This window comes from Carcharodon carcharias, chromosome 13 (assembly GCF_017639515.1).
Source record: "Carcharodon carcharias isolate sCarCar2 chromosome 13, sCarCar2.pri, whole genome shotgun sequence".
Taxonomy (NCBI): domain Eukaryota; kingdom Metazoa; phylum Chordata; class Chondrichthyes; order Lamniformes; family Lamnidae; genus Carcharodon; species Carcharodon carcharias.
Genome location: NC_054479.1, coordinates 8,663,782 through 8,684,369, shown reverse-complemented (window position 1 = coordinate 8,684,369; position 20,588 = coordinate 8,663,782). Strand labels below are relative to the sequence as shown.

The window sequence follows — 20,588 nt, the reverse complement described above, 5'->3', positions numbered from 1 at the left end:
CAAGCATTCTATACATATGTGACCTAAGAAAATACAGCATAAATTACTAAAGGTTTCAGCGGTGCTTCATTTTTGTATAACATTCTAAAAATTCAGTTGGTACAGCCGAGCCATACATTAGGTAATTCTTTATCAAAACGCATACTGTCCCAAAAATTCTGCTATAAAATAATGATTGCTCACCTTTTTTATCTGTTGCTTCCATTAAACACATATTTCAAGGACAAAGTTTTCAAATGATGGCCAGAACAAATGAAAGCATTCCAAATTTCCTAACCACAATTGCTGGAGATGACTGAATACATCATAAGTTTTTGTTAATAATCAAATTTAATGTCATGGCTTACATAAATGTTAAATTTATTGCTGACTTAGATTTCTAGTTATTATTCTATAAAGTACTCTCATTCTGAACAGATTTAAGCTGCCTCTCCCAGCCCACCTACAGTATTGCAGTGGACCTTTTACACTGGCTGATACAGATTCTGACACACGGCCACTTTATCCATACGCAACATGAAATTATTCCTACAATGAAAATTATAGCAATTTTCAACCATTATGCTGCTTTCTATAAGTTATGTGCCATTAAGCCTGGCGTGTTGCTGCATAAAAAACCCAACCACTTAGTTAAAAAGGAATTGGTCTTACCTTATCATCGATGTCACTCTCACTGTCACACTATTAGAAAAAGAAAATGATAAATTAGTTCTAAATCTAAATGCACATTTCAAAACTATAGAACTGAAAGTTTGGTCAACTTCTGATGCAGTAAAACAATTAACAGATTAGTTTATGGAATGGAAAAGTTTTCTTTACAAAAATAGCAGATTGGTTTCCAAAACAGGGCCAGAGAGTAAGCATGCTAAATTACATTTCTTCACTTCTAATTTCTGGGGTGCCCCTCCCACTGTTTTTGAAGCAAGTATTTGTTGGCAAGCTATTCAACTGTGGCACTGTCTGGTAAGCCTAGTTTTGATGACTACATGTGCAATTCCTGCTTTCACTGGCTAACAACCAGGAGGGGCAATCCTGATTGATAATTTTCCTGGACAAGGAGGCCTGAGGCAAATTGGGTTCCATCCTCACCACTTCCCCAACTGAGACTAGTTTAATTTATTACATAATAAGAGTAAAATTTGGGAATTTACTGATCTGTATGTCTTATCTGTATGTTGTAGTCACTCACTGAATAACTAGGAATCTATGTTCTGATCAATTTGGATTGAAACAGTACATCATTCTGTTACCCAGTTTAATACAGGGGATAGCTAACTAAAGCTAACTCTTAAAAAACACAGAATTTTTATTATACGCAATCGGAACATGAGATTAACCAAATACGTCTTCAGACTCAAGCTGCTCTGTCACCTGGTAAGCTGTACAGTAATCTGTGGCCTGACAGTGAAACCAAGCTTTTAGGACTCAATAACACATCATGCAGATAATACTGAAAATACATCATGATGTCTGATATGTAGGAGGACTGGCATTTCACGAGAAAGTTCCAGAGTAGATTATCAAAACAAAATTCTAGGCAAAAGAATGCAAAGCTTTTATTTAGCTGCGGTTTTGACTGGTTTCAATCTCTTACTCATTTGCTACGTTACATTTCTGCACCAAATTTAAACATAAATGAGATACAAAAGTTGCATTATAACAAATCTCAATCAACTATGATATACCACCTCTGCCATAGATTATCGACTGTCTTGCAATGATTAATTTGTGTCAGTTCTACAGAAGTACTTGGAGACAATCCAATGGCTGAATATCATAAAGGCTGGATTAATCTTCTACTTATTAATAGGTATTTGACACCAAGGCTTTTGGGCCCATATAACAGTTATGCAACCATGTTATAAGGGCCCCACAAACTAGGTTGCACGATGTTCCTAAATTCTACTATGCATGCAAAGGCAATTTTTGATGCATAATTGAGTTTGCACAAACCTGCACATCTACAATTCTGCTGTGAATTTCAAAGGAAGTCAACGTGGCTAACTGCTTGCAGCAAAATTAATTAACCACCCATTCTTGCGCCAGGCTGGTTAAAATAACAGCTCTTCAGTTCTTCTGAGATTGGAATGATGGACCCTCCAGCCTTACTAAAAACAACTGTTATTCAGACTACCCATGTTTGAGTTTGCATCAGTGGATGGTATAAGTGGAAACTGCCAAGTTGTATTGGCAGGTTTACTCTAGGTAAAGTAATATCATAGCTCAAATATCAAACATTATAATCCTTGCTCATATGTGATTTTTGACTGGAGTTGTTTCAGTCATGCTAGATGTTCTGTAGGGCAGCACCACAACTACAGTAATACTTATTTTTAGCCCGTAGTTGTTATGCCTCCTTGCATGGCAGAGCCATTCTTTACCCCGAGTTGCAGGGCGATAGCTGGTGGTCACCTGGATGAAATACAAATGGTAGCCAAATTTGGTATATGCAATGGAAGCCATTTGAGACTGTTATTAGGCTGGTACATGTTTAAATTGTTACACACAATACATTAATCTGGAGGTGGGGATGGTTTACTGATTCAGAGCTCAGATTTCAGTAGCTTCCAGGTCAGATTTGATGTCCATATTGCAGCATAACCATTCAATTAGTGACACTGAGTTGAAAGTCAAACCCATGTATAATATACTTAGATTTTCTTTCAATCAGAAGTGGAAAAGAGGGATACTTGCAGCTAGTGCCAGAATTCCTCTAAATCCAAAGGTTGTTTCATACAATTTTCCTAAAGGAATACTTCAAGTTCACAAATATATTTGTGTCCCATCTCCAACAACTGCTTTTCCCCTACAGCTAAAAATTCAAATGTGAACATATCCACAGGTTTTTTTAAAAAAAATTTTCTTACAGAGCAAGATAAATAAGGTCACCAGTGTTCCATTGCTCATTTTTATCATTACAACACCTGAAATTGGCATTTGTGTGGAGCACAGAAGCACATTCTGAGAGCATACTGCCCTCTGAATAGGTATTATTTTAACACTTAGGTTGAACTGAAATGTCTTCAACCATCTGGGAGGACAGTATATACTGTTATGATTAATGTTACTTATAATCAATGCATAGGTCAGCAATGCATTTGGACAATCGTAACACATGTACTACATCAACTTCTTAGTACTAAATTCTTCTCATCAAGAAGTGCATCTGTTGGAGAATTAATAAAATAAATTTAAACTTGACTGCAGGTCTGATCTTGGGAAATGCCATTTGCTAAAGAAAAGCTCACAAACAAGAGCCTTGAGTCTTAAAGTAACAATTTCTTTTTAAATTTTCACAATGCTACATGTCATACTTTATATGCTAAAAATATGTGGATTTCACTCAAGCAACTGTTCACCTATATTCTGATTTTACTGCTAGATTGTTCAGGGTTTGAATGTAACTTTAGTATAGATAGACTTGAGGGCATATATTTACATAGGAACAGGAGAAAGTTGTTCAACCCTTCAAATCTGTTCTGCCATTCAATTAGATTATTGTTTATCCACCCACTTCTTCAACAGATCCCCAGCATCAACAACATTTTGGGAAAGGGCTCCAGGTTCCACTACCCTTTATATGAAGAAGTGCATGCTGGCATCATCCCTGAACAGCTTTAAGGTTAGGTCCCTTTGTTCTGGATGCCAGCATCAGTGGAAATAGTTTCCCTCTATCTACTTTATCAATCCTTTAAATCATCTTAAACACCTCTATTAGGTCAATCCTTAATCTTCTATACTCAGTTTAGAAAAAGTACTAAAGTTTTACTAAGGGAAAGTCCTGTTTGACAAATCTATTAGAGTTTTTTGGGGATGTAACTAGTAGGGTAGATAAAGGGGAACCAGTAGATGTAGTATACCTGGATTTCCAAAAGGCATTCAATAAGGTGCCACACAAAAGGCTAACAGGCAAGATAAGGGCTCATGGAGTTGGGGATAATATTTTAGCATGGGTAGAGGATTGGCTAACAGATAGAAAGCAGAGTGGCAAGCAATGAATAGTAGCACGCTGGATAGATCATTGCTGGAGTCTCAGCTGTCTACAATTTATATTAATGACTTTGCTGAAGAGACAGAGTAATTTATCAAAGTTTGCTGATGATACCAAGCTGGGTGGGAAAGTAAGTTGTGGGGAGGACACAGAGAGGCTGGAAAGAAATTATAGACAGGTTAGGTGAGTGGGCAACAAGGTGGCAGATATAATGTAGGGAAGTGTGAAGTTATTCACTTTGGTTGTAAGAAAAGAAAAGCAGAATATTTGTTAAAAAGGTGTGAAACTTCTAAGTGTTGATATGCAAAGACACTTGGGTGTGCTTGTACAAGGAACGCAGCAAGTTAGCATGCAGGTACAGCAAGCAATTAGCAAGGCAAATGGCATGTTGGCCTTCATTGCAAAGAGATAGGTGTACAAGAATAAAGAAGTGTTGCTGCGGTTGTACATGGTTTTGATGAGAGCACATCTGGAAAACTGTGCAGTTCTGGTCTCCACATTTAAGAAATGATATACTTGCATTGGAGGTGGTACAGCAAGGCTCACGAAATTGGTACCTGGAATGGTGGAGTTGTTCTATGATGAGGGGCTAAGTAAATTGGGCTCATATTTTTTGGAGTTTAGAAGAACGAGAGGCAGCCTCATTGAAAACTTCAAGATTCTAAAGGGGCTTGATAGCGTAGACACTAAAAGATTGCATTCGCTGGTTGGGGAGTCTAAAACACAGAGGTACAGTCTCAGGATAAGGAGCCGATCATTTAGGACTGAGATGTGGAGAAATTTCTTCACTCAAAGGGTTGCGAATCTTTGGAATTTTTTAACCCAGAGGGTTGTGGGTGTTCCATCATTGAATACATTTAAGGCTGGATTGACAAATGTTTAGTTTCTCAGGGAATTAAGGGAAATGGGGAGCAGGTGGGAAAATGGAGTTGAAGCCCACGATCAGCTATGATCATATTGAATAATGGAGCAGGCTTGATGGGCCATATGGTCTACTCCTGCTCCCATTTCTTGTGTTGTTGTATCATATTTTGCATATTTCTGAAGATGATATAAAATGGATTAGAGAAACATTCAGCACTAAAAGTATTTTTTAATCTGCATGAAATTGGAACAGGAGTAGACCATTCTAGCCTGCTCTGCCACTCAATAAGATCATGGCTGATCTTCTTGTGTTTTGATTTCCACATTCCCATTTACCCCCAAAAACTTTTGATTCCCTTGCCTAACAAGAATCTATCTACCTCTGTCTTAAAAATATTCAGTGACTCTGCCTCCACCGCCTTGAGGCAGAGAATTCCAAAGTTGCACAACCCTCTGAGGAAAAAATTTCTCCTCATCTCTGTCCTAAAAGAGCGATCCCTAATTTTAAAACAGTGCCCCCTAGTTCTGGACTCACCCAGAAGAGGAAACATCCTTTCCATGTTCACCTTGTCAAGGTCATTCAGGATCTTGTATACTTCAAACAAATCACCCCTCACTCTTCTAAATTGCAGTGGAAACAAACCCAGTCTGTCCAACCTTTCCTCATAAGACAGGCCACTCATTCCAGGTAGCAATCTAGTAAACCTCCTCTGAACAAACTCCAATGCATTTACACCCTTCCTTAAAAAAGGAGGCCAAAACTGCACACAGTATTCAAGGTGCAGTCTCACCAATGCCCTGTATAACTGGAGCATTAAACCCTTACTTTTAGGTTCAATCCCTCTCGTAATAAAGGATAGCATTCCATTAGCCTTCTTAATTACTTACTGAACCTGCATACTAACTTTTTGCGACTCGTACTAGAACACCTAGATCCCTCTGCACCTCAGAATTATGCAGCCGTCCTCCATTTAAGTAATACTCTGCTTTTTTGTTCTTCCTGCCAAAGTGAACAACTTCACATTTCCCCAAATTAAATTCCATTTGCCAGTTCTTTGCCCACTCACTCAACCTATCTATATCCATCTGCAACCTCTAGTCCTCTTCACAACATACTTTCCTATCTATCTTTATGTCATCTGCAAATTTAGCTACCATGTCTTCACTCCCTTCATCTAAGTCACTGATGTAAATTATAAAAAGTTGAGGCCCCAGTACAGACCCCTGTGGGACTCCACTCATCTATCCTGCCAATCCAAAAAAGACCCATTTAAGCATACTCTCTGCTTTCTGCCAGCCAGCTAATCTTCTATCTATGTAAATATGTTACCCCCTACACCATTTTCCGTAATAACCTTTGACGTGGCACCTTATCAAATGCCTTCTGGAACCCAAGTACAGCATGTCTACAGGCTCCCCTTTATCCACTGTGCATGTTACTCCTTCAAAAAACTCCAATAAATTGGTTAAACATGATTTTCTTTTCACAAAACCATGCTGACTCTTCCCAATTGCCTTGAGCTCGTCTAAGTGCCCAGCTATAACCTCCTTAATGATCGATTCTAATAACTTCCCTACAATTGACATCAAGCTAACTGGCCTATAGTTTCCTGTTTTCTACCTCTCTCCCTTCTTAAATAGAGGGGTTACATTTGCTACTTTCCAATCTGATGGAACCTTTCCAAAATCTAGCCAATTTTGGAAAATTAACAGCAGTGCATGGAATACCTCATTAGCCACCTCTTTTACGACCCTAGGATGTAGTCCCTTGGGATCCGCAGACTTACCAGCCTGCAGCTCCATCAATTTGCTCAGTACCATTTCCCTAGTGATTTCAATTTTACCAAGTTCCTCTCTCCCTTTCACCTCTCGATTTGCAGCTGTTCCTGGAATGTTTTTTGTGTCATCTATAGCGAACACGGAAGCAAAATATTTGTTCATTTCTTCCGCCATTTCCTTATTATCTACTATTAACTCCCCACTGTCACTCTCTAGAGGACCAACACTCACTTTACTTACTCTTTTCTTTTTTAAATGTCTGTAGAAACTCTTGCTATATGTTTTTACATTTCTAGCCAGCTTCCTCTCTTACTCTAATTTCTTTCTTCTGGTTAACCTTTTAGTCATTCTCTGCCATTTTTTATGAATTAAAGTAATGACTTGGGTTGGTGGGGCGGCGGGGGGGGGTGGGGCAGAATTTTAATTACAGTTTTGGATTTTGAGATAGAAGTGCTACCATGATCTTCAAAATAGTAATGTTAGGTGAAACACCAAAATACAGTTACATTTTTAAGTTTATTTGCCTTAAGTGGAACCCATAGCACAAACTTGCCAATGAGTTCAGAATTCCAAAACTTTGTATTCATTCCAACATCTTAGCTGTTTTTTTCCTTCTAGCTCAAAATGCAATCAGTAACCCTTAAAATCTAAGCTCAAATATTTTTATGCAATTTGTCACAATAAAATACATTTAGAACCTCTGGTATTCTGTCTAGCTATTGTGAACATTTATTCCACTTGGGATCAGTGGAAGGACAGCCAGGAGCTTCTGTGTGGGATTTCCTTTCACCTCCAAGGAGAAATGTTGGGAAATGAAAATAATCCTCTGCATGCTGCACACTTATAGCCCATTCCAATTCCTGGGAAATAACAATGAACCCCATGCATAACTTGATTTAGTTGATAAAGCAGTTGAATAACTGACAGAACTGATATTTCAGAGTAACAAATGCAATGATTTTCTGTATTATTCCAACACTTAAAAATCAGCTTCTTACAGTACCAATTTCAGCTTCAGGAGGGTTGCAATGGTGGAACAATCAAAACTCCCAAGAAAGGAGATGGGACAAAGGGTGAAGTGACTGAGAGGAACCAAAGTCTAAGAAGGGAACATTACATAGGAAACAGGATCAGGAGAAGTCCATGACCAGGACTTTACAGCCCCGCCACAGCAAGTCTCCCCCTGGCAGATGCGGCGAGCCATTTAAATCCCCAGTCAATTCGGCGGGGCCATAATATCCCACTGGGTGGGAGGGGGCGTAAAATCCTGGCCCATTCCTGACCCTGAGCCTGCTCCACTATTCAATATGATCATGGCTGATCTTGGGCCTGTTATGAACAGGTGAGAAGGGGTGAACTGGCTCCCCTCTATTCAATGTCACCGGTTGGTCACAACAAATGTTTAAGTTTCCTTTTCATGGCTATTCTAAACCAAAATGTATTTAACTATTTAAAGGTGTGAGTAATAAGGAGCCAATAAAATATGGTTTTCTTGAGTCAAAGAAAGAGCAAATTTATTGACCACTAAATCCAAGGAAAATAATTAAAACAAGGCATCAGGCATTCGGCCCTTAAGCAGCATTTTGACACACATGGGCATACACACACACGCATCAAATAAGGGGAGTTAGAGTCCATTAGAAAAAAGATAGAAGATTTTACGGTTAAGTGTCCTTAGACTGACCTTGAGACATAGATTTCAAATGCTGCAGCCAAATTGGGTGAGCTGGTTCCTTGGAAGCGGTCAGATGTAGAAAATGTTGCAATTATTATGAGATCTCAGTTCGTTGGTAGGTTTCTGGTAGAGCTGGCTTCTCAAACTAGGCAGTGCACTGATTCCAAAAGGGAGAGAGAGAGAGAGAGAGAACAGCCCTTCAGCCTGTTTCCTCTGCTGAAGGCATTCTTGACGCCCTCCTGTGTCAATTGCATCTCTCTCTGGGCAGCTTTGACTTGAAATACTTCACTCATTGTGTATTTCCAAGAGGTTTTAGGTATGTCTGTCTGTGGCAGCAGCCATTGCTTCAACATCCAGTATATGCATTTTTACTAGGAACATAGGAACAGGAGTTGGCCATTCAGCCCATTGAGCTTGCTCCATCATTCAATTATGCCATGGCTGATCATCTACCTCAATGACACTTTCCCGTGCTATCTCCATATCCCTTGATGGAAATGGTCTCCAGAAACCTATCGATTTCTGTCTTGAACATGCTCATTGATTGAGCTTCTACCACCCTCTGTGGTAGAGAATTCCAAAGATCCACCACCCTCTAAGTGAAGAAATTCCTCCTCCTCTCTTAAATGGCCTACCTCTTATTCTCAGATTGTGCCCCCTGGTTCTAGACTCACCAGCCAGAAAAGTCCACCCTGTCACACCCCGTAAGAATTTGTAAGTTTCAATAAGATCGTCTTTCATTCTTCGAAAGTCTAGTGAATACATACCCAGTTTCCTCAATCTCTCCTCATATGATAATCCGCCATCCCAGGGATTAGTCTGGTGAACCTCGATTGCACTCCCTCAATGGTAAGTACATCCTTCCTTATATAAGAAACACCAAAACTGTACACAAATACTCCAGGTGCGGTCTCACCAAGGCTCTATACAATTTAATACCTCTTCCTTAGATGGTTATGAGTTTTGGTGGGTGTCTGGATTATAGGAAATGTCTCCTTCTTCACACTCCCCTGAGGGGGATTTGTTTATTTCTCACCATCACCATGGAATGTGGCCTTGCATTTTAAGCAGTGCAGTCTCTCTATCCAAGTTGAAAGTTGAGAAATTATATTTTCAAAAATAAAGGGGCTTAGCCTTGTGACAAGCTTCAAGTCCTCTTTCCCACCCATTCTCTATATCCCTTGATCCCCTGAGAGACCAAAAATCTGTCTCAGCCTTAAACATATGCAATGACGGTACATCCACAACCCTCTGGATTGGAATTCCAAAGATTCACAATCCTTCGAATAAAGAAATTCATCAAGAATTTAGAATATAGGGAGCAGTCTATTTGGAAAAAGCAGGTGGAAGGGCCTGAGCAGGGGTTAGGGAGGGAGCTCAGGGATTGGGGTCAGGCTGGAGCAAGATTGGGACATGAGATTTGGAGAGAGTGGATTAGGATCATGGTGACTGGAGCTGACAGGGGTTCTTTCTCTGTCTCAAAAGAAGTGGCACTCAGGTGATTCCTTCCCCTCCAAAGGATAGCAGCCAACAGCCCCTTCCCTTTGAAGTGCTGTGTCTGTAGTTTTCAAAACCATTGTGGATTTGCTGTTGGGAGAGGATGCTGTCATCGAGTGCCCACTCATCAAGAGGAGGTTCCCTTTTGTGCCAGCTCCCTGGGGCAATGTCTACCCTCGCAACTGTCCAACTATTTGTAAAGAGTTCCTGAATTCACTGGGTGTTGAGAAATGCACAGAGCACAGAGTTAGGAACTACAGTGGGATGATCAGCTCTGACTTTTCTCTGAAGTGGAACGCTATTTTACCTGAGTATTGCTGAAAGTAGAGACATGTTATCAGAGCTTTTCCATCTTGTACTCAACAGGACTGCTATGCAATAGCACGGAACAACAACTTATACAACATGAGAAGAAAGTGCTGATTGATTGGTAAAGGTGTTGCCATGGGCATTGCAGCAGAGGACAGTTAATTATTAATGCAATTGGATAATACTTGCTGAACAATCCTGATTGTGCTAATAATTATACTGAAAACCAATTTAAGATTACCAGTCAGGGTCGTAGTGTGGCTCACTTACACATGCTAGAAGCCACATATATTTACACATTGGACCATGTCCTTTGCAGACAGAAGGAGCATGTCATCGCATTATGTCTTTTCCAACTAAACAAAAGCTTGGGGGACAGCCATTCTTTCGTTCATTCCCCAGGGCAATGCCTTGACCAGTGCTAGCCTGTCTGGTGTGAATTTGAAACAGAAGTGTGGTGTTTAACTGTTCTCTGCTGCGTTCTCCATGGCAATGCCTCTACCAATCAGAATCCAATTGCCAACTAATCAGCATTCTCTTCTCATGCAGTATAAATTGTTGTTCCCTTTACTGCAGGTTTATCCTGTGTAGCTGTCCTGATGAATGCAAGACAAAAAGCTCCGATAGTATGTCTCTTTTCTCAGCAATACTTAACTTCTATACTACCAAACAATTATTATTGCATTTCAAACAAACTGATGTTCTCAGGGATTACTGGACAGTAAAGAAAAGGAATATTTTTTAAAATACAAAAACGTAAAGCTCCTAATGTCACTGAACAAGGCACAGGATCCACCGTTGTGCTTTCTTAAACTTTTGAGATAATTTTTCACAAACACATTCAAAGATGCCCAAATGACCATATTGAATTAATTGCAGTAACCAGTTAATGTGCATTACCTATGTAGGCAAATATAAAGAACAAAATAAACCTTTTTCTCTTGTTGTGTGCAATAATTTAAACGCCCATTTGAAATTTATCAATATAATTTTGATCAGTGTTATGAAAACAATACACCAGGTTAAAATGAATGGGACAAATTTTGGGAATGGTTTGGAGGTTAGAAAAGAGAGATTATCCTTGACTTTTAGATTATTTTGTTCACTCAAAAACTCTCCTTACTATCAAATTAAACACATCATCATGGCTCACTACCTCTTTTGTTACCAGCCTCCTTGAAGTAATCATGTCTGAATATGTAACAGTGTCAGCTGTGACTCAAGTGGTAGCACTCTCGCCTCTTGAATCATAAGGTTTACGGTTCAAGTCCCATTTCAGAACTTGAACACAAAAATCATGGCTGACAAGTACATCAAACACTGAGGGAACTATAACTAGGGGTCACTGTATAAAAATAAGGGGTTATCTAAGACAGAGATGAGGAGAATTTTTTTCTCTGAGGGAAGTGAGTCTTTGGAACTCCCTTCCTCAAAAGGCACTGGAAGCAGAATCTTTGAATGTTTTCAAGGCAGAGTTAGATAGATTTGTGATAAATAAGAGAGTGATGGGTTACTGGGGGTAGACAGGGGGTTACAGTCAGATCAGCCATGATCTTATTGAATGGTGGAGCAGGCTCGAAGGGCTGAGTGCCTACTCCTGCTCCTGGTTCGTATGCTCGTATGGGAACGCTGCACTGTCAGGGGTGCTGTTTCTCATAAGACTTTAATCCGAGGACCCATCTGCCTTCAAAAGGCGGATGTAAAACATCCCATGGCACCATTTCAAGGAAGATTAGGGGAGTTCTCCTAGGTGTCCAGACAAATATTTATCCCTCAATCAACATCACAAAAATTGATTATTTGGTCATTATCATATTGCTGTTTGTGGGAGTTTGCTGTGTACAAAATTGTCTGCCACATTTCCTACAACAGTGGCTACACTTTAAAAAAAAAGTACTTCATTGGTTGTAAAGTGCTTTGAGATGTCTGGTGGTTATGAAAAGTGCCACATAAATGCACGTCTTTCTTTCTTTCAGTTTTCACCTTGTAGCACAACATTCAAAACATGGCAGGTCAATGGAAGCATTATAAATAAAGTCAAGATGGAGGAAGTATCCCACAGAGCCTTGTAAGCAAGGCACTGCTAATAATATAGTGGTGCATGTGTGAGATGCATAGGCCAATACAACGTGAAAAGGCTTCAATTCCCTTTGGTGCTATGAAAATGGTGACAAGAAACTGCGGAGCTCTTATGGACCTTACTTTCACAGCACAAATATTCCAGTATGTAACACCTTCCAAACTAAATTGAGTAAAGTAGCCACATTAGAAAACTATGAAAGGTTGACATGATATACAGATTTAAAATATTTCTGCACTATTTGGTTATTAGGCTATTGTTTATGGATTAGTTCCTGGTCATTTTGGTGGCACAAACCAACATTAGGTTCTTCTCCCCTCAACAAGATGTTGACTATTACTGTAGTGCAGTACCATGAGTTCTGCTGGTCTCTCCTGTGCTTTGCCTATTCTTCATGAGCAAGACTAGTCAGCCAGTATAAACAGGCCATGCAACCACAGAGGGCATCATTACTCGACCCAATCCTGACCTCACCCAGCATTCACATTTTCAAGCAGGTGTCACATAATATAGGACAGAAGCAGGGAATTTGGCTGGAATGTTTCCCTCATTACTCAGGGTTGCAGAGGCCAGTTCTAGCAGCCCTAATATTAGGTGGTGACATGGGCAGAGTTGTTTCCCATTGTTAAATAGCCTGTTCACATTTACACAAGATGACCGACTGGGCAAGGTACAGGAGGTCAGAACCATATCCCAGTGAGGCATTTCAGGATAGGAAGGGAGAAATGTAAAAAGACAAGCAGGTGAACACCTCTGTAACATTGGCTTTGCTGAAGCATATTTATTGTGTGCCTCTCTTAAACAGGTCTATAAAGACGGTAGGTAATTTGTGATAAGACCAATTAATTTTAATAGGAAGACAGTTCGTTAGTCTAGTTGTCTATTTTTGTGTTTTTTCAGTAAAGTGGACAATATCATAATTGATGCATGTTTGTTCAGTTCTCGGCTGTAACACCCATTAGTAACAGTAATGGGTATCTTATGGATGCTGCAAAGACCCAGGAGTTTAATTTAACGTGATAAATTTCCTACCAGCTTTCCACAGCAAAGTCCAATAGATCAACACAACATACACTCATCACCTACAATAATATCTGACTTTGGTAACCTTCAACATGAAGATTCTTCACCTAAATTATTGAATTTGCATAAGTTTATTTAGATTCTATAATTAACAAGAGCAAAAGAGGGGACAAGTTAAATGTAAGGAGGTTTCAGGAGGACAAAGGAAATCTTACACTTAGCTAAACATAAAACACATAAAACTTATATTTACATCACATTTCAATTATTTTATAAGTGCTAGGGTCAAAGCAAATTATTGTAATTGTATATTTTAATTAAGTTACACTGAGTCTTCTTTGCCTAACAACCATAATATCTTAACTAAGACTATGGGCGATTAACCAAGTTCAGAAACGTGCAATATTTTCCTGGCATGGTTTCCACTTCCAAATTCACTAAGAAATGGTTATCAGAATCTGACAAATGTGAACTTACTAGTGCAAATTACAATTATTTTCAATATATTAGCAGTACTGCTATATATTAAATGCAGCCGAGAGTAAGATTAGATTCTCTCATTGAACCGTACCAATATGTAACCAGGCAACTGAGCAACAGAATATGTTAGTGCTATAATTTGACATCACCAAACAGCTGTCCTTCTTGTGCCCCTCATGGCTGGACTTCACAATGTTTTGAGGTCTGCATTAGGGTAAGTGGTGCTGACCTCCAACCCCATTAAATAAATCACCACAATTGTCCTCCAAAAACTTATAACGAAAAAGTGGTCTAAGTTCAATCACAAATGCATGAAACACACACTAGTACAACGTGCTCTTCAATTCATTGGTAACAACGATCACAACTCTCAGGTTTATAAATGTTCAGAAATTCTATAAGCCTCAAACGTAACTGATGTGATAACTAGCTCTGGTTTAAAAAGCTTCCAACAACTGTGGCAGTGTGACAACATCAGAGCACACAGGAGTGTCATTATCATTTTTATTTTCATTGTGGTGAATTAGGTCTTGGGAGAGAAAGAAAAATTTCCCTGGAATAAATCAATCTGTGTACCTACACACTTGAGGATATACAAAAGGACTTTATTCAGAAGAAGAGTGTCACGGGCAAAGCTACCCAACCATTATACGTCAGGGGTGTTTCCATGCTGACTTCTGTGGACATGAACATTAAAAAAAAATCAAGCAAGCAACCTCTTTTGGTTTGATAAATGAAACAGGAACTTGTGTGGCTAGCTTTAGATTACAGACAAACAGAGAACACAAAGAGACAGCTGTAATAAAAGACATTTAGCTAGATAAAAAATGTTTGAAAACCAGAATTTAATAGGACAATTCAGCTTCTGTAGAAACATTGTTAACCATCTTTTTCCTTTGCTATTGAAAAGGCAAAGAAAGGACCCTGAATCAAGAAAATAAAAGAAGGAAAATCGAAACTGCAGTTCTGTTGTGCAGTAGTCCAAATGTATAATTAAGTAATGGGAGAGACTTCAAACTGACCCCAAGAGTTCACAGAAGTCTCTTGAGAATATTTTTTGAGGTATTCAAAAGGAGTGAACAAAACTGGTACTGTCAAAACTGGTGTAAGTCAGACGACTAATTTCTGCTCAGCACTGCCAAAAGAATGTTAACACTGAAGAAAGAGGCCGGCCTTCACCTCCCACGCAGCCCTTGTCAGTTGGACAAAGGCTCGTGTCAAAATAAGAAGTTGAAGAAATCTAAAGAATGGCAACTGTTGACAGCTATGGTGCTTGTTGAAAGATAAAGGGCTCTATTACCTGGAGTTTCCTCCCACTGTTAACACCTGCTCTAACACAAAACTGTAAACAGATCATTGTGCTCGTTGCAGTTCTGTCTACATAGAGGCTAGTAGGGGATCATTTACTTAGTTGTGCCAATTGCCTTCTAATTCTTTAAGGAATGTTAGCAAAATAGGCTCTAATTATGTGTTGCGGCAACATTTTCCTCCCATTATGATCTCAGGAGGAAGCAACCTCGAGAAAAGATGAGCGAAGAGTGTTTTTGTGACACGATCAGACTGAAAACCCACTAATGGGACTGATTTAGGGCAGGAGGGGGAAAGAGTATTTTATTTACTAAATATTCCAGTTAATGGGATCTAGGTTAAGAGAGTTCTATGCACCACACATGCTGACAGAAAATCCTGCTAATGGAACTTGGAACATATGGAGGAGAAAAGTGCCAAAATAATAGGCTACCATGAAAAAGTGCATTAAAAGCAACTGATTTATCAGAGAGATTTCAGCAATGTCCTTTATAAATTTCCTCAAGTCTTATCACACTAATAGAGGCAAGCACACGCGTGTGGTAACCTATCAAGGGGAAGGAGTTTTCAAAATTCTGTTTCCTCTCCTGCCCTTTTCAACCACAAAGGCATTTGAATGGAAGGAAATAGAATGTTGACTTGAACTTGCCCCAGGCTAAAATAAGAGGGTTGTCTCAGCTTCACTGGGTCTTAGACAGTTTGATGAAACATGCAGTGGCTTCCCTAAGGTCTGGCCAGCAGACAGCCAATGCTGAGATAGCAATGTAACAAACAGATTGAGCCTCAGGGCAGCACTCTGTTTTCCACTCTCTGGGGGTTTAACCAGCACTACAGATGTAGATGGCGAGTTTTCTCGTGCTTTATGTGTATGTGCAAGCAGCAAGAAGAGTATATTAGTTATGGCAACCGAATATAGCCAAAGGCATCTGAATTAATTCTGAGGGGGGGCAATGATGCGTCCTACAGTCCCCTAGCACATCAGTCAGAAGGGACCCCCTGTCGTGGTATGACAGTTAAGGGACATTTTGTTAAGTGACCATAAAAAGCTGTCATCTGTAGGCATATAAATGAATATTTGTACCATGAGGGCAGTTTATACGAAGCTTGGACTCAGCTTTAGCCTTGTACCATATGAAAAACTTTGTTTTTATAGCTCTCATGAATATATAAAGAAGACATAAGACAACTAATTGTCTGCAGCACAACATGAAAGAAACTCCTGCGAGAGAACAGAGCAGATCTATCAGAATTGCAAAGGAGAGAATAAAACAACCTATTTGATTCCAAGATAAAAGCTTTGGGACTATGCTCACTGCTTATAGCCTAACTCCAAATAAATAATGTAGACAACATCATGAAAAGAGAGACAGAGAGGCGGGGGGGAGGGGGGGGCGGGTGGCGGTGGGGGAAACACAGAATATGTAACTCAAGGGCTAACTACTGCTGAGGCCCAATGCACCAAGCTTTATAAAAGAAGAATTCATCAGGGGAGCAAATAGCAGATGGTCGTGGAAACCGACTCAGAGCACTTCCTATGAAACGTTTAAGGTCACCAGCTTCTGTATGGTCTGCCAGCCCAGATGGGCCGACCATCAGCAGCCACCCTTTGGGGCTTCGTTAGTGCCTCCCATGAATTGGCTCCATTCTTCTGCGTACTCAGATTTGTAATGACGACCACATGTGGACAATCTAACAAAGTTGGCATTAACAGGTCGCAGTCTAAATTTGTTTGCAATCCTACTCCTGACTGACCTCGTAAAACAAACTGCTAACCCAGGTCACCCATGCTGTCATTGTGCTAAGATGATCTAAGGCAATTACTTCTAACTGAGATTATCCTGTTCCACAGAATGTTGTTGCCTGCCAGCATCACAGAAAATGTCACTTAAGCCCAAAAGGCCAGCAGAAACACAAATGCTATAATTCTGAGATCCCTTCAGATTTCTTTTATTTTCTATTTCCTGTCATGTGACAGGAGAGAGGGAACAGAATAACAATATTTTTATCATTAGAAAGTTTTTTTTTAAAGCACAGCTTTTCAGTCAAAACACTCAGCCATTATACAATTTATTTAAAATTCGAACAAAGGCAGCAGCTAATAATTTCTAGGTCTTAATTCATGGAATGTAACTATAAAACCATTTTAATTAATTTTTCATACCTTTTTGTTTAGAGATTCAATACATTGGATTTTTTTTGCTATGCTAATTTTCCCCCTTCATCTTTTCTTGAAGGCACTAACTTCTGCTGCAGCATGATTTCAAAGGACATATCTACCTCTGGTACTTTGCTGAAATAGCTATTCTTCATTTGTGAGCCAACTTGCTGAGTACTGGGTGGCTTTCTCAGTGAGGGACATAACAGCTGATCTCAATCCTATCCTTAACTGAGCTGCACACACCTGAAGCATATCAAATTGGGAGCAAGAGCTAATGCTGAGGTAAAATTGTGATTAAGTTGTCACCTCAGGTAAAATCAGCACAAACCTAGACCTTCTTGTCTGCGTGTCTCAGTTATACATTGCCTTGGCCAGCTGAGCCATCAGGAGAGCCAAGGCTTGGCCTAAATAGCCAAGTGGTTATGGTACTGGGTTTGTAACCCCAAGATCAAGAGTTCAAATCTCACAATGGCAAAACTATGAAACATGTAACTTCATCTGAAACAGATGGAAACAGGTTTGTACTCGAAAGAGTATCAGGAGAGCCAACCTAACATTGCAACCAATAACACAATATTTACACCTGTGCAGCTATGTCAGAAGTGGAACCTGTTAAGGAGGAGCACCCAGCTAAGCACGGCATAATCTTTGAGTGTGCTATTCTAACTTTAACAATTATAAAATTTAGACTAAAAGCAAAATACTGCAGATGCTGGAAATCTGAAACAGAAACAAAATCGCTGGAAAAACTCAGCAGGTCTGACAGCATCCGTGGAGACGAAGACAGAGTTAACGTTTCGAGTCTGTACGACTCTTAATCAGAACTAAAGAGGAATAAAAATGTGGTGAAATATAAGCTGTTTAAGGCGGGGGGGACACAGGTGGAGCTGGATAGAGGGCCAGTGATAGGTGGAGGCAAAGGAGAGATTGCCAAAGAAATTGTCAACATCCCTTTGTCTATGACATCTTTGGCAATCTCTTCTTTGCCTCCACCTAACACTGGCCCTCTATCCAGCTCCACCTGTCCCACCCCCCCTTAAACAGCTTATATTTCACCACATTTTTATTCCTCTTTACTTCTGAAGAAGAGTCATACGGACTTGAAATGTTAACGCTGTCTTCCTCTCCACGGATGCTGTCAGACATGCTGAGTTTTTCCAGCGATTTTTGTTTTTGTATAAAATTTAGACTGTTTTCTTTCTCTGTCTCTTCCATCCCATTTCTTTTTCAGCCACACCTTTTGCCATTTCTGTCAACGAATTAGGAGCCCTTAGCCCCTCGAGTCTGCTCCACCATTCAATAAAATCATGGCAAATCCAATTTTAACCTCAACTCCACATTCCTACCTGTCCCCGATAACCTTTCAGCCCCCTGGTTATTAAGAATCTATCTACCTCTGCCTTAAAAATATTCAAAGACTCTGCCCTCCACTGGCTTTTGAGGAAGGGAGTTCCAAAGACGCATAACCCTCAGAAAATTTTTTTCCTCACCTCTGGGTTAAATGGACGACCCCTTATTTTTAAACAATGACCCTTAGTTCTAGATTCTCCCACAAGAGGAAACATTCTTTCCACAACCACCCTGTCAAGATACCTCAGCATCTTATATGTTTCAATTAAGTTGCCTCTTGCTCTTCTAAACCCCAACGGATAGAAGCCTAGTCTGTCCAGCCTTTCCAAGACAACCCGCCCATTCCAGGTTTTAGTCTAGTAAGCCTCTTCTGAACTGTTTCTAATTCATGGTGAATACATAAGCAGTGGGCACTAGGGGGTAGAAATTTGTCTCAGGTGGTGGCACAAAATGGATGATATTGAATTGGCTGCCTGTTATAGGCAACATCTGATATCCGCTGCCATTGCAGTCATCGAAGTTCAGCGCTGTGTGTAACAGGCAGCCGAGCCGATAATGCCCATTTTGAACCACTGCTGACTAATTTCTGCCCTTAGATTTATGCACTTTAAGGACTGGAATATCTTACAGATCACTTTAATCATTGGTCACTATAAATTCAACCTTAGCAGCTGATGATTTTTGTTATGGGGGTTCAGACCAATTCAGATTGTGTTTCGACCTTGAGAATAGAATCATACCAATGTGAAAATGGAAGAGTGTAAAGCATACGATTTGGAATGAATCTGAATGAGGCACTAGGCTATTATATTGTCGCCCTTTGATGACTGAGGCAGCAATTTCCCTCCTCTCAGAAAATAAAAATCTAAGTACATATATTTTACATTTATTCTTAAGATGAGGAATTAATATTGCCATCTGAATGATATTAAGATATTTTGAAATCAGTGAATAATGCCACAAATGCAGGGAGGGGCACAGAGAATGCTTTCTTCCCCCCCACAGCCCTTAGAAGCCCTCTCCCACCTACCCAACATTAGAAATTCACAGAACATGATTTATACAACACATACACTTTGAAAGCTATAATAAAAATTTATTATTCAAAGGCTACAGAAGTGAGTAATACTTCTGAAAAGCTGTACAAATAGTATAAGCTCCTTAATGGACTTTATTTCTCAATTTGTGCTTGCTAAGATGCAAATATCACAAGATGATGTGATAAGGAATTACTCCTATTCACTATACACAAGTCTGGGGAAACTGAAGACTGCTCATTGTTAATTAAAGCTAGACCCAATCTGAAGCAGAATGCCTGCCATCACATTTTAAAATTTACATTAAAAATGAAGCCCTGACAAGACAGACGCTTATTTTGTCCCTCTTCATTATAACTGTCAAGTTCTTTTATTTTATACTCACTCCAATATCACACATTGTGTCATTCATTTCCTTTTCATTAAGCAGACCTTGGGCTAGTTGTGTGCAGCCTAGATATGGTGCCTATTATTCCAGAGCTTGCATTGAAATTCCACACAGCACTTGCAATTATGGTCCTCTCATCTTAAATGAATTATATTTCTGAAAATAAATCTTCTGAACTACAGACTTGGCTATCTGGCATCAGTCAGGCACATACATTACTGGTTTTTAAATGTTTAACTGCACTTGATTAATATAGGTAATCAAATTATATTGCCTTCAATTCCACTTTCGAATTCATGACTATGATGTCTTCAATGACAAAGCTGGAAGCATTATACGGAAATGCACTTCTTGCCACACTAGGCAGTTATTACAGCAGTAAAACTGCTATATACCCATCTAAGAATCGTATTTAATAAAAATCTAATTTTTTTTTGCTGAAATTAACCCTCAACTTTCTGCAACACATCAAAAAGATTAGGCAGAGCTGTTTGATAGGTCAGGCAACAGGTCACTGGATTCCCAGCATTAAAAAACAGTCTTTGGCTACCAAATAAAGTTTAATATCTTATTAAGCAAGTTTCACTAATTAGTCAGTTTGCTACATGCATCACCATATAGTAGGCAAAGAAACACCACCTTGGGAGGT

The 20,588-nt window shown here is 39.6% G+C and overlaps 1 protein-coding gene across 14 annotated transcripts in view; it reads right to left on the bottom strand.

The window, feature by feature from the left end:
* fbrsl1 (fibrosin-like 1) overlaps window positions 1–20,588 on the bottom strand; it is a 985,718-nt gene that overhangs the window by 273,780 nt on the left and 691,350 nt on the right. For 12 of the 14 annotated variants that reach the window (XM_041202184.1, XM_041202197.1, XM_041202189.1 and 9 more), the window contains one exon: window positions 652–681. The exons of the other annotated variants lie outside the window; for them this stretch is intronic. In XM_041202184.1, coding sequence (XP_041058118.1) covers window positions 652–681 — 30 coding nt within the window. The remainder of the gene's footprint in view (window positions 1–651; window positions 682–20,588) is intronic. 14 annotated transcript variants of the gene reach the window in all.